Source organism: Primulina tabacum, chromosome 5 (assembly GCF_025594145.1).
Source record: "Primulina tabacum isolate GXHZ01 chromosome 5, ASM2559414v2, whole genome shotgun sequence".
In the NCBI taxonomy this organism is placed as follows: Eukaryota; Viridiplantae; Streptophyta; class Magnoliopsida; order Lamiales; family Gesneriaceae; genus Primulina; species Primulina tabacum.
This window is the reverse complement of record NC_134554.1, coordinates 18,649,744-18,663,692: the sequence shown is the minus strand read 5'-3', so window position 1 is coordinate 18,663,692 and position 13,949 is coordinate 18,649,744. Positions and strand designations below refer to the sequence as shown.

At 33.1% G+C, this 13,949-nt stretch overlaps 1 protein-coding gene across 1 annotated transcript; it reads right to left on the bottom strand.

Moving 5' to 3' along the window:
* Positions 1 to 8,144: 8,144 nt before the first annotated feature.
* On the bottom strand, positions 8,145 to 13,726 carry LOC142547207 (uncharacterized). The gene is made up of 13 exons (XM_075655371.1): positions 13,579 to 13,726; positions 13,188 to 13,448; positions 12,808 to 12,982; positions 12,148 to 12,231; positions 11,783 to 12,024; positions 10,939 to 11,167; positions 10,655 to 10,819; positions 10,188 to 10,319; positions 9,929 to 10,042; positions 9,595 to 9,642; positions 8,905 to 8,983; positions 8,646 to 8,702; positions 8,145 to 8,468 (listed from the first exon to the last, which is right to left on the bottom strand). Exons 1-13 carry the CDS (start codon positions 13,674 to 13,676, stop codon positions 8,407 to 8,409), a joined length of 1,746 nt encoding a protein of 581 aa, XP_075511486.1. The 5' UTR covers positions 13,677 to 13,726; the 3' UTR covers positions 8,145 to 8,406.
* Positions 13,727 to 13,949: the final 223 nt, after the last annotated feature.

Sequence of the window (13,949 nt, the reverse complement as noted above, 5' to 3'; positions counted from 1 at the left end):
CCATTCAAAGACTTTAGACTTTTATTTCATCAAATACACATATACATACTTCTAGTAGTCATCAGTAAAGGTAATGAAGTAAGAATACACATATTTTGTGCTAACACTTAGTGAAATACACACATCTGTATGGATCAAATCTAATAGACCGTACGCATGTTGTAAGATACTTTGGTCACCTTTCCTTTTAGAAATGGCTCACAAGTAGGAAGAGAATTTACGTATGACTATTCAAACATGTCTAGGACTCCTCTAAGTAGTTTTTTTCATTTCTTCTATTTTTACATCTGTATTTAATTCAGAAGAGGTAGCTTACACAGCAAAAGAACAGTATTCGTTGGGCTATTTTAGGTAACGTTTTCCTTCTTTTGTCTTCTGACACCAAATACAGTTTATTTTTATTTTCTTAATAAGTCACTTTTCACATGGGACATGATTCTTGAGTTCAAGAGAGTCCCTTACTACTTTGAAACTTATTCAGACTGTATAATGTCCAAGAGTGTTGAAAGAACAACAAAAGTAAGGAATTTTCAGTACATCAGAAGATTGTGTAACATAGTGTAAACACACCATATAACAGTATGCATGCAAATGCAGAATGTCTAAGTCCTAAAAATGCACATGCATAAGAGGTGTTGTCCGAGATGTTGTAATATCTGAGACAACATCCATGAATGATAAGATTGCACATATGCTGAGAGATTTCCTGAGGTTGAAGAATATCTCAAAGTTTAATGCTTTAGTGAGTATGTCTGCCAATTGGTTATTTGTACCAACAAATTCCATGCGGATCAAGCCTTTTCCTACTAGATCTCGAATAAAATGATGTCAGATGTCAATGTGTTTTATTATAGAGTATTGTACTAGATTTTTTGAAATATCAATTGCACTAGAATTATCACAGTACACAAGTAGGGTTTCACTCTTAAGTCCATAGTCATCTACCATTTGGTTCATCCATAAAAGTTGTGAGCAACAACTTCTTCCACTAGCTTCTCCATATTTTTTTGAGAAATATGACCTAATCTAGCGTGTCATACGTGTGCTTTGTTGAGACTATTTTGTTTTCTTTTTTTGTTGTTGAAATTGTTTGAGCATAGGTATTGTTAAATAGAATATCTATTAATTTAAGTTGTAGAGATCGTTTTATAATTCAAGAGTTCCAATCAAACACTAATTCTTGTAAATATTTCAAATACCTTTAGCAAAAGATCAAAAATATCTATTTTTATCAAGCATAGAAATAGAAATAATGTTTTTAACCAAATCAGAAATATATAAAACATCTCTAAAAAATAACTTAAAATCATAGTTCAAAATTAATAAATGTCTCCAATAGACTTGGCATTTATTCTTGCTTCATTCTCCCTCCCCAAGTCTCTTGTTTCCTATCATCACCTGTAAATCATTGCAATCTGTTATCTAACACCCTAGAAGCTGAGTTAATTGAGACATTTACTTCAATATAAAACTTGTAAGTTCTAAGTATGTTGACCAACTCTTCAAGTTATCCTCTAGCTTATTCATATTGAAATTTGCTACAAACCGTCGAAATAGGATGAGAGCGACAATAGTAGTATGTGATAGGATTGATTGAGAGATAATCTTCGAGCTGCAATAGGTCGGTTATTGAAATATTAAACACCGAGAAACTAAATCAAGTTTGGTTTATAACCAAGCGGAAAAAATTCAAAATAATCCATCTAAAAACCAATTAAACATTTTGTAAAATATTTAAAAGATATGCAAATTGAATGTGTAAAAATGTTTTGGTTAAAACATTTATCAAACACTTGGTATATAATATTTTGATATTTGAAGAACACATAAAATGCTTCAATAATGCATTTTAAAAATAGTAGCAACAAGTAAACACAATAAAATAAAGATGCACAAATTTATTTATGGTTGTTCGAAAAATAACAAATCCTGCGTCAACTTGAAACTCCTTTCAACTTATTACTTATCTTATGTACAAACCCATTTCAAATCCTATGTACAAACTCATTTCAACTTAGGACTTATCTTTTTCTTAATTAAACTCCTAGCGCACTCGATTGTAGGCTGTAACCTTACAATCCGCATAATGTTCAACGCCTCTTATTGCTAAGACAATAAATACAATCTTTAATGTCTTTTTGTGAAGACTCACTAATCTAAAATTTGAATCTCAACTTTCATGTATATGTGTGTGACTGTATGTAGGAATTTGATCATTTACAATGTATGTATATCTCAAATATATTTTCACACTTGTGCTTGCTCTCATTCTGGATAATTTCTTCATATAGGCTAACCATGATTTGAATCCACTTCCAAAGCTTGTATTTGATCTTCAAATTGTATTTATAGCCTCCAAGAATGATATAAATTTTAGATACAAGAATATGACCATCAACAAAATTTCTAACATTGAAACTGTCTGTCATATTGTGCTTCTGGCCACTTTCCTCATCTTCTGCTGATTTTGGGTTCTATTGGATGCAGCAGCTACAAGTTGTCTACTCGTTCTAGCAACTACTGGTTACAATAGCTACTGGTTTTCAATAGTCATCTCTACTGGTTTGGGCTTTGCCGTATTTCAGAGTCTACTGCTTTTCAGCACTATTGATTTCAGTAGACATGTTTCTTACTTATAACTCTTGATTCGTTGATTTAAGAGTGATATGCTTGAAACACTCAGCTCTGCCAGAGATTCTGTTCTACTGAATTTGAGTGCAGATCCAGTAAATTCAACGCAAATTTTCAACCTCTTAAACTCTGATTCAGACATCGACTTCTGAATATCATTTGTAGCATTTTGAGTTTGTTGTTTAACCATTTTGGTGGCTGATCATTTGAATTACTGAGGTATGAGATATAATCGAAACACTTTAACTCTCAAGAAACTAAGGTGTGCTGGAATTTTGTTCCCGTGACCTCTCACTTCCAAATTGAACAATCAAGTACACAATTGAGTAAATATGTTATAAATACAATAAAAAGATTTGTTATCATTAAAATCAAGTTTGTTAGCATTCTGAAACCCAACAGTATGTCAGTAGACAACTCGCTCAGTATGACCAAGTCTAGGCCCACTACCTTTTCGATGAGTCTAATCATTTTTACTTTATGCTCATGGACCAAAGCCCCATCTCACATACGTGTAGTCATGAGATCCTTTGGAGGAGACTTGGTAAGTGTACATGCTATTTTCTCCGCATTTAGAACAATTTTTAAGTTTCTTAGTATGTCTTGATAGTTAGGTCCGATTAGCTTGTTTTGATCGAGTATAACAAAAAGTGGATTACGTGATGAAATCACGAATATACTGAAATTGAAACAAATTAAATGTTACTAACTATTTTAAAATATTTTATAACACAAAAATATAGGCATTGATTTTATGAAATTTCATCCCACTATTTTGACATTTTGATCACCCTCTAATGAAAATGGAAAATCATATTTCCTTAGTGAGTTCATAAGGCCCAATCAGCAAATAATGATCTCGAATAATATCGGTCAATCATAATTTCCAATATATAGAGACCAATTGCAATCTATGTAACCCCCCACATATTTTGCCTCACGTTTAATAATGACCCAATAATACGACATTTATCTTCACGTGTCAAGTCGGTCCATCAATATTGAATCATAGTGGACGGTCGCCATGAGTTCTCCCAATAATATGATCCGAAATCATGAGAGTTCCGTTCAATTCACATCACTAGTCAGTGGAAGTCACATCTTTCAGGCGTCCAGACCTCCCTAATAATATGATTCAGACACTGATCAGTGCGTAGCATTCATTATGAAACTACCATTGATGAAAGGCAAGAAAATTTAAAATCGTTATTATTTTATAGGTTTATGTAAAAACTTTGAATAGTATTCAAAATTATGGATTTTAATTTTGAAATTTGTCGCATCATTTTTAATTTTAAAATCGCGCAATGTTTGCTGTTTTCTGGATTAATGCAACTTTGATATATAATAATAATAATAATAACGCACATACTCATTATTTACTATATATCACATGAATTATAAATAATAAATTAAGAATGATTGATCACCGAGAGCTATTTGATCAATGCGAGAGAAACACGATTCTAAATCCAAAACCTAAATAAATGTAGGGATGCAAATAAAATATTACATAAGCTTATTCCAACCTTGATTTGCAACTAATTATAGTGATTTAATTTTGAATAGCAATGACACATAGGGATACGTCTCATGTGGTGAGAAATTTCCATAAATCAGATCTATTTTAACAATATCAAATTAAAAAAACTTAAAACATTAAAAGGTCCTAACATGCACCTATCATATTTGTCACGATTCTCTATCATCATTTTAACATATAATATCATATATTGTCATCAAATCATGTATCTTGTAAATTTATCACTAAACACTATAATTAAAATTAAATTTTCATAATTTAATTTCTAGTAAAATTTTTTTTACTATAAATAATTAAATCATATTTCAATTATTTATTTTATAAGAAAATATCCATAATTTTATCAAAAACAATTTAAGGATAAATTAGTCAAATTTTCATAAAGTTTCAATTTATTCCAAACATTTATTTAAAATTATAAAATTACTCGAGGGCCAAAAACAATTTTGGGCCCGTGGGCTAGGGATTACCCAAAACAATTTCGGGTAACCCTAGCTCAATTTGCAAGCTGGCCGATCTTTTCAAGCAGTCTTCACTGGCCAGAGCTGCATGGTAGCTCTGCCGAACAAGATAAAAATATTATTATTATTTTTTTAAAAAAAAAAAACTCTGTGTAGTTTCGGGCTGCACTGCCAGCGTGTGCTGCCCAAACAGTTTGGGGGAGCATGCAATTTTTTTTCTGAAAAATAAAATTTTTCTTGCATGCTTTAATTTTTGGAACAATATTTTTATGCGGTTGTAAACAATAAACTCAACATGATTTAAAGATTTAGAAAAATCTAGGCTCTGATACCATTGTTTGTGTATCATATCCTCATGCCCTAGGCACAACAGAAGTTTAAAAATTTTATCTTCGTCGTACAAAAATATCTTCGACTCTTGTATAGTTTAAATCCAATAATAGGGTGTTTATCGAACTTTTACTTTGGTAAACAATCACTTGACACCAACTATTTTGGGATTAGCGGAGATATCTCTTCTTGTAAATCCCTATGAACGATAAATTGAAAAACTCTTTTCTTCAATCACCAATATTAAGTCAACGATTATGTCTTGTTCCTCTTCTAGATTACACTAGATAAGCTAAAAGATCTAAGCATTGAGAAAGTAAAAGATGGCAGGTGTCACAAAGGTGGTGACACGACGGCAAAGTGGTGGCCAAATTTTCTTTATCAAGAAAAGGGGCGGCCGATTGCCTTTATTTGAAAGATGATGGCCCGAATTTAGAAAGAGATAAGAGATTTTTTTTAAAAAAATCTGGTTGTATTATCCTCGAGGAAAAACTATAAATTCAATTATATTAGGATTCTTATTAGATGATTTTTCCAACTTAGACACCTAATAGTTGGTGCTTGTTTGACACACTTCAAACCAATATATCAAAACTCCTTGTATTTAATGTTCGATTACGATTCTTCAATCTAATGAGTCAAAACTCTCATTTAACTAAGACTCCTACTAGTTAGAGTTTTAATAGGGATACCCCAAGAGTATTAATCAAACAATCTATCATTGTGATTTCATCACAATCCTGATCGATGATCAAATATAATTGTTTTGATGAGTGCAAACATCTCGTTATAATGATGCAAAGACCAACTTTTTGAAACCATTTTGTTAAAGTCGATTGGTCAAGGTCACCCATCAAAGTCAACTAAGTCAACTCTATTAAAGTAACTCAGTCAATTTCAACTAGTCAAAAATCAATTTAGTATTGACTCAACTGCCTATTTTAGAACATTTTCATAAAATTCAGCCAGTTACACTCTCCTTAAAATTTTAGCAGTGGTTTTAACTCTCAAAATTTCAAAATATGAAATCTACTTATAAATCATTTTACGAGCTAAACATTTGATCTTCATCAAACTTTAATCACCAAATTCTAGTCCTTGAATTTTATTATCTCAACGAGAACACAAAAACCAATACTTGTGTGACTCTCAATGGTTCATGAATAAAGCTAGCTGTGGGCCACAACTAATGTGTTTCGAGACATGTCAGAAATCATTTCTAATTGCACCTATCGAATCATGGTAAGTGTGTCTAGTAGCATTGCCACATGATTTCGTATGTATCATTGATAGTGCCTTAAGAACCAGTAGATTATGGTTAACATTATAGTTCATTCATGTCATATATCATGATCAAAATTGTAACCATTGGTATGTCGAGAATTGCATATGAATTCGATAATAAAATAATGTAGCTTTGAGTGATCATAATGGCATCGTATGTACAATTAGGGAACCACATTACCTTAATGCACATCTCATACTCGGTCCAAAGATTCTTTCCACTATTAATTCATCTGATCACACATGATATCCACATTCGTACAATGATTTGCAAAAACAGTAGTGAAACGGCCGAAATAGACGTTTTGGAACAAAAACGACAGCTGCCGCGACAAAGTTCCAGGCTAAAATGGTTGTGTAATGATAACAACGTTATTTTTTGGAATTTTTGCGATTTTGCGATCGACGCGCATCTGAACGGTGATTTTATGGCTATCGCGGACGTTGTAAAATCTTTCCGTATAATTTTTTACAATTAAAATTTTCCAAGTTATATCATTATTTCTATTTTTATTACAAAAATACTTCATGACGATAACTGTTATCGTTCTGCGAAATATCAATGGAACTAGAACACCAGCCTCCACGATGTTCTCCGCGACCGTGAAGGTGAATTATGCTCGTTCGTAGGGACGGACCTATGCTTCGGCCCGTCCTAGGATGTAGCCCAGCCTAATTTCTTTTTACAAGGAGTTATAGAGATTCGAGCCAATTCTAATTTTTTTGGTAAATATATATAGAGATTTAAGTACAGTCTAATTTTTTTAAAAGATATCACGGTGCAAATAACTCATAAAAGTTAATATCTAGAATAACTATTTAACTTTCATAGTGAATAAATGTAGATTTTCGATATTTCAAAAGAGGTTTAATGCAAATAACTCATAAAAATGATAACTTTATTTTATCAATTCTATTATAAAAAATACCAAGGTCATTTTGATAACTATTTTCATATTAATATCTCATATTTGATATATATATATATATATATATATAAATATATAAATTAATTTATTATATTAATTTCAAGGCCACCTCAACTTTAATTTTTGGATCCGTTTGTGCTCGTGCGTGAGCGATAAATCCCTGACTACAATGCATCAGTTTCGCCAATAAACCAAATCTCGTCATCTGATGACCCTCACAGATCCCATTAACGATTCAAAGTACATCGGTAATACATAGAGCTTCGATGTTATCCTGAGTCGTAAGGGCTAATTGTGTACACCCATAACCGCGGATTTATACACTCGATAAATAATAACTACTTGAAAAATCCGATGGAAAGTTGTTCAGTGAACGCATCATATATTCATATGAACACTCATCTTATATGAACAAACATCTCCATTTTCTTAGCAATGAAATATGATACACAACATCATAGATTATATAGTCTAGCTGTTGTGATTTTGAACAAGTTGCTCCATTGTACATGTCAAAATATCCATTTTCTACACCAATATTTTTTTTCCCATTTCGCTTCTTTCATTTTAAATCAAAACAAGTGCCTACGTGTACCACAGACTTCTCAATCAGAGGGTGCTGAGATTTTTTTAAGGATTTTTCAAAGACGAAATTCTCTTAAGTCGTACATTTGAAAATACCACTTAGGAAAAGCTATAAAATGATTACAAAGGAGTTTCTACAACCTTTTCAAAACATCATGTGCATACAAATACTACACTCAAATGTCTCGCATTTTTCAAAAAATCACTGCTAGTTTAGTTAATTGTATCGAGTTCTATATGCAGATATGTTTCCCCAGACGCGACAAAAAAGTACATGACAACCATAGGATTCAGATGCGACACAAAGAAAGTAAAATGGCTTCTTAAACCATATCTGGCATATGAAATGTAATCAAAATGAAAAGTTAAGAGTTCCATAAAAAAAAAAATTGAAAAGGAGCTTTGATTTAATGGTATAATTCTTGGCTTGAATAATGTTCAAAGAATGGTTCTTTTGCAGATATAATAACTACAATTTAGCACAATAACTTAAGAACAATGGTTAAAAATTGAATCAACCTGCAAATTGATTAACTTCTCTTTTTATACAAAAAGACGCTTCTTACAGATAACACCACCACTGATTAAAGAATCAAAATCCTGTATAATGAAATCAAATTAAGGTAAGTATTATTTTTATGCATCAAATCTGCGGTTTTGTGGGACCATCTTCAGCTATTACATCGTCTTGAACTTCTATCTGACCTGCACTTCGAAAATACAAGACCAAGAATCAAAACTAACTTCAGCCCAGCCATCAAATCAAGAAAAATTGGACTGAGATTATTATATTTTTCGAGTTAGAAACTTAGAATGGCCATTTAATATAATCTACAAGGCTCATGCCGTCAACTTTGGAATTATTCCGAAACATCGGCGTACCAAATAAGGAAACCAAGGATCGAGGCTTCGAAGATTCATTTGAATTCATCTCTATCCCTGCATGACCACCAAAGTGTCATCTAAATCCATTAGAAAAATGTGAAAATATACGATGGTACAAGTCGGATCGGTCATCTTGAATTTTACATATTTCATTGAACCATATAGGGGTATAGGCGTGTGAAATCTTGTTCAAATTAGGATTCACGTAGCTGCTCAATTACAAGTGAAAAACAATCAAACTTGAATTGGAGTGTACCTGCAGCGCCAACTGATTTTATGATATCTGACTTCTTGTAAGTGTATCCAATAAAATTGGCATCTTTTGATGTTAACATCTGCTCAAACAAAGAACATCAACAAAATGTTTATTTGACAATCATTCTGCCAACGGCAAGAAACCATAAAACTATTTGGATGAAAGAATCTGAAATCCATTTATTTAACATCTTACATGTTATATCAGAAAGAAAATTTCAAACTTTAGGGAAAGGACAATGTTTTTAAGAACCGAAGTTTTCCCGATGGTATTTCATTTTTCTATCTAGCACCATTTAGACAGTGTTTCAATAAAAGATACATTCCTTCACACACAAACACATACATTCACACACAAACAAATACAATCTCTCACAAGAGAACTTGTATTTTACTGAATATGGCCACACATAATTGAAAATCCCCATTTGTAGTGGAAATTTGAATATTTGATGTGCCAGCTTAACAATTTATGAGAACAAGATTTCAAATGAGCTATATCATTACTTCACATAAATAATTAAGCATACCACAACTTTAGTGGTTGACTAATCTCATATGTCTATGGTCGAGTATGTAATTATCTATAGCAAATTCAAAACAAAACCAATACTTTTCGAATCTCCTTATAGTTTCAGAGCAACTAGAGTAACTGTCGCCACAACAAAAATGGTAAAGATAGCACTTTTACCTTCCTCCAGGGTCCTACTCTTGGTGCAGTAGACGGTGGATTTTCACCCTGATTAAGAGCCATTATGGCATGAAGGGTTAAAAAAAAGATAAAAATCTTCACATCAACAAAAGTATTAACTCATTCAAAGCCACAAGACAGGGAAAAGCTCTGCAATTGTATTAGTAAATGAAGCCAACAGCTTGTTGAAACGGCCATGAAACTAAAAAAGATTGGGATTTCCACGTGGTTGCTGGGGTTGATTGACAATATGTAACGCAATCAAACAATTACATAAACTGCTCTTTCAAATCATGTGCTGTAATTAAAAAAAAAATTGACTCTGAGAACTCACTTCATCAAATTTTTCAAAATTCTGTGTGTCCAAATCTCCATTAACAGTAGGCTTGTACGCAGCTTCAGTTTCATAAAGCGCATCCCATTTGATCCCTCTAAACCAAGGATGTGCCTGAATTTGAAAATAAACATAAAAGTATCAATAAGGATGAACATGATTTTCTCAGGTCCATTTTCATGAAACAAGAAATAACTCCAAGTTATACAGAGTCATCTTTCCATTGGGCATACGTTCATGCCGTTCATGCATGTCATACCTTTATTTCATCTACGCCTCTGGTCCCCAATCTTTTATCAACATCACACAGCAAATGACAGATCAGATCCCTCGCTTCATCTGAGATTTTGGGTTCTTCAGGAAATTTTAAGCATGTTTTCCAATTTATAATCTGATAAAAAAACAGAAATTATAAGACAATTCTATAAAACAGAGAACATAAATATTATCGAAATTCCTGACTTCTATGTCACCATGGCCCAGCTGCATGCATTTAGTCGATAAGCTATCAATAGAAATGGTTGCAAAAGCATGCCCATTGGGAGCAATTTCCTATAGGTGCATCTGGATTAAAGGTCTAAATCTATCATACTTGTTCGAGTATTTTTGTATTCAATGAATTTGAAATTCAACCCCTTTCCAATTTTCGTTTAATATGAATTAATACACTGACTTTCAGATTCTCAAATTTTTACTTCCACAAATCCATCACCAAGTTCAGTATACCTTACGGCATGTCATTCGGGGATCATCAGAACAAAAGGGAGGATAGCCTATGAGCATCTCATACATTATTGCTCCCAAAGACCACCAGTCACACTCCATTCCATATCCTTTTTTCAATAAAACTTCAGGTGCCATATAATCCAGAGTCCCAACTGTAGAATATGCCTGCAAAGAGAGTATGTGTACCATATCCTCATACAGAACACTAAATACTATGTATAAATAAATATGATTAGTTAAGAAGGGAAGATAATACCCTAAAAAATAAACACGAGAAAGTATACCAAGGCACGGCGATTGCGTTTCCATTGTTGTAACTGCTCTTTTGCCATTAACCAAGGAGCATTATTAGCACCAGCATGACCTTCTTTCTCATTTCCAGAATCTTGATAAGCGAGATCTTCATCTTCCAACAACGATGAATATTTATTTTCCAGTGGCTTACACAAGCCAAAATCAGATAGCTTTAGGTGTCCATTTCTGTCCAATATCAGGTTGTCAGGTTTGATATCCCTGCAGGCAGAATAATTTTGGAGTGGTTCATGTATCACATAATTCTGCAAAAATCGGTAAACCAAAAGTTCAAGGATAACAGGGGTAGATAAGCAATCATCTAGCTCAATTGGCTTCAAATTTTCCATGCTTCATAATGCCAAGAAAACATCTATTGCTACTAAGGAAGAGTGAATAAAAGAAGCAAAAGGGAATCAAAATTTCATTGCAGTTATAAAAAAAATTTACTCTTCATAATCCTCAAAACTACATTTAAATGACTGCCGTACAATAGTAAATGTTTAAATTGTAAAGGACAAAGATCATCACCTTTCGTGGCATATGCATAGATAAGATAACAAAAAAACTTGTGTGACTGACATAATTTCAGTTGGTTACAAGTCACTAAACAAAGCAAAAACTAGTCTTGCGCTCAACCATAAAAAGCTTTTATAATGTTTTCATAATATATATTATAAATTTATCATATGCAAAAATACATTTATCTGGATAAAAGGCCAGACGGTTTTTTTCTTACCTTTATATAATTTTCTTCAAAGCATATACAGTTTCACCATATAACAAACTTCCTCGGATGAATTCGTCATAAGTTTCAAATAGGTAATGCACACGTACCTGTGAACGTAACTATGCTGGTGAATCGAATGAATAGCGAGAATGCTCTCTGCCATGTAAAACCGAGCAACATCATCGGATAGGACATCCTCTCTCATCAATAAGGTCATAATGTCACCACCAGGTAGATATTCCATAATAAGATATAAAAAATCGGAATCTTGGAAAGAATAATAGAGCTTCACTATGCACCTACTATCAACCTCCACAAGCAGATTCCTCTCGGACCGGACATGCTCAACCTACAAAGTAAAATTTAACAATTTTCCTAATCAATAGGCACAGATGCATTCATTACTTGACATAACACTCAGATCAACTAGTTGCAATTGTATTCAATTTCAACTTCTTGTCTGCTTTCACACCTGTCCACGGCTAAGCATCTCTGACTTCTTCAATTTCTTCATTGCATATATTTCTCCAGTACTTTTTGCTCGACATAATCTGACCTGCATGACCTCATTAAGTCGCATAATCGTAGTCTAACGTACAAAAGTTATTGCTCATTAAAGGCTATGGCATCAAAGTCGCAAAAATAAATGTGCCTTTGCAATGCAGAAGTTCTTGTTGAGGGCACCTGATGGATAAACATTACCATATGTTTTTTATTTGTACAAGCTGGGAAGTTTTCGAGCCATATTTAATTACAGATAAAGGTATCAACTACAACAACAAAGTAATTGATAGTGTTTAGCTGTAATTTTCCAAAATCATAATGGAAATTTTGTTTTGATCAAATAAAATGCCGTGTTGTCGCTTGTTTACTAATCGACATTAACCAAGCCAATCATCTGTGGCTGAACTGTATATATTGAAAAGACAATTGTTCTATCAATTCTATACCGGAGTTTCACCACTACAGTTCTCTATGTCTATAACAATATTGGAAAAGTAAGAATTGTACAAGAGTTGTTCCCTTAAATTATTGAATTCCATATCGTGAGAGTGGATTAATTCCATATGAAGCACCCCATGAGGAATCTAAAGTTAAAAACCAAGCTGCATCAAATGAAACATCGACATACCTCACCAAATGCTCCTTTACCAATTATTGTCAACTGCTCAAAGTCATCAATCCCTACTTTATGCCTCTGCAATCTCATATACTCAGTCTCCCTTTTCTCCAAATTCCTCAACATTCTCTCTTCCTCCTCACTAGAGACCTGCTCTTCTTGTGCTCTCCTCTGCAATGCCCTCCTTCTAAAATCACACACACACACACACACACAAAAATAAATAAAAATCAACACACGCCATTTAACATTGATGATTGTCGCCACAAAATCAGATATTATCAGCATGATTATCAATTTTTTAAATCATTTTTTAGTAATCCTTGAAATGTTCAATTGAAATTCAAGCAATTTATCGGTAAAATAGAAGAAATAAAGCAGCAAGATGTCACCTTTCTCGGCGATCCTGCAAGCCTTGCAGGTGATTCTTGTAATGATTCTCAATGAACTGCTTGGCGGCCGCAGATTTTTGCCGCGTCACAGGCGAAGAAACCGACACATCGGGCTCCAAACAGAAAGCCCGATCAGCCTGCAGCTTCATTTGCATACCCTCCATTCTCACCGGGCTTTCTCCACTGCCCTCCATTAATTTACTCTTTCTCGGATCAAGTGCTTCACAAAAGTATTTGATACGACAACCCACTTCTTTTTTCCTTGAAAAGAAGGAAGATACAATTGAGGACCAAGAAAAAAAAAGATACTACGATGTGTGTAACAGATGAGGAAGGGGTCTGGTGGAAACTTTGATAGTTAAGTACCGGAGGCAATTCCGAGGTGAAGTACCTTAAACAGGAAGAGAGAAAGGGAGAAAAAGTGAAAATGGAAGCAGTTTCTTGATTTTTGTGCTTTCGATGAGCGATGGATCCTGGTTGTGTTGTCATGAAGTGTGTGATTTGGCTGTGAACTGGCAAAGTTTGCTAGTTAAGTTTTAGCTGTGAAATTTGACTGATATCTTTGTTTAATTTCCAAGCATAAATTGTCTTTTTTAATGTTGAGTCAAGCAAATGTTTTTGTTTTATTTTTTTATTCCTAATAATAGTTTTTAAATCAACTTTATTACTTTCTGAAATTGAAATTCTATATAATTCCAAGAAAAACTATAACTACCATAAATGATTTTTTTAGTAAAGTATCACTCTCTTTCCAATGTTCAA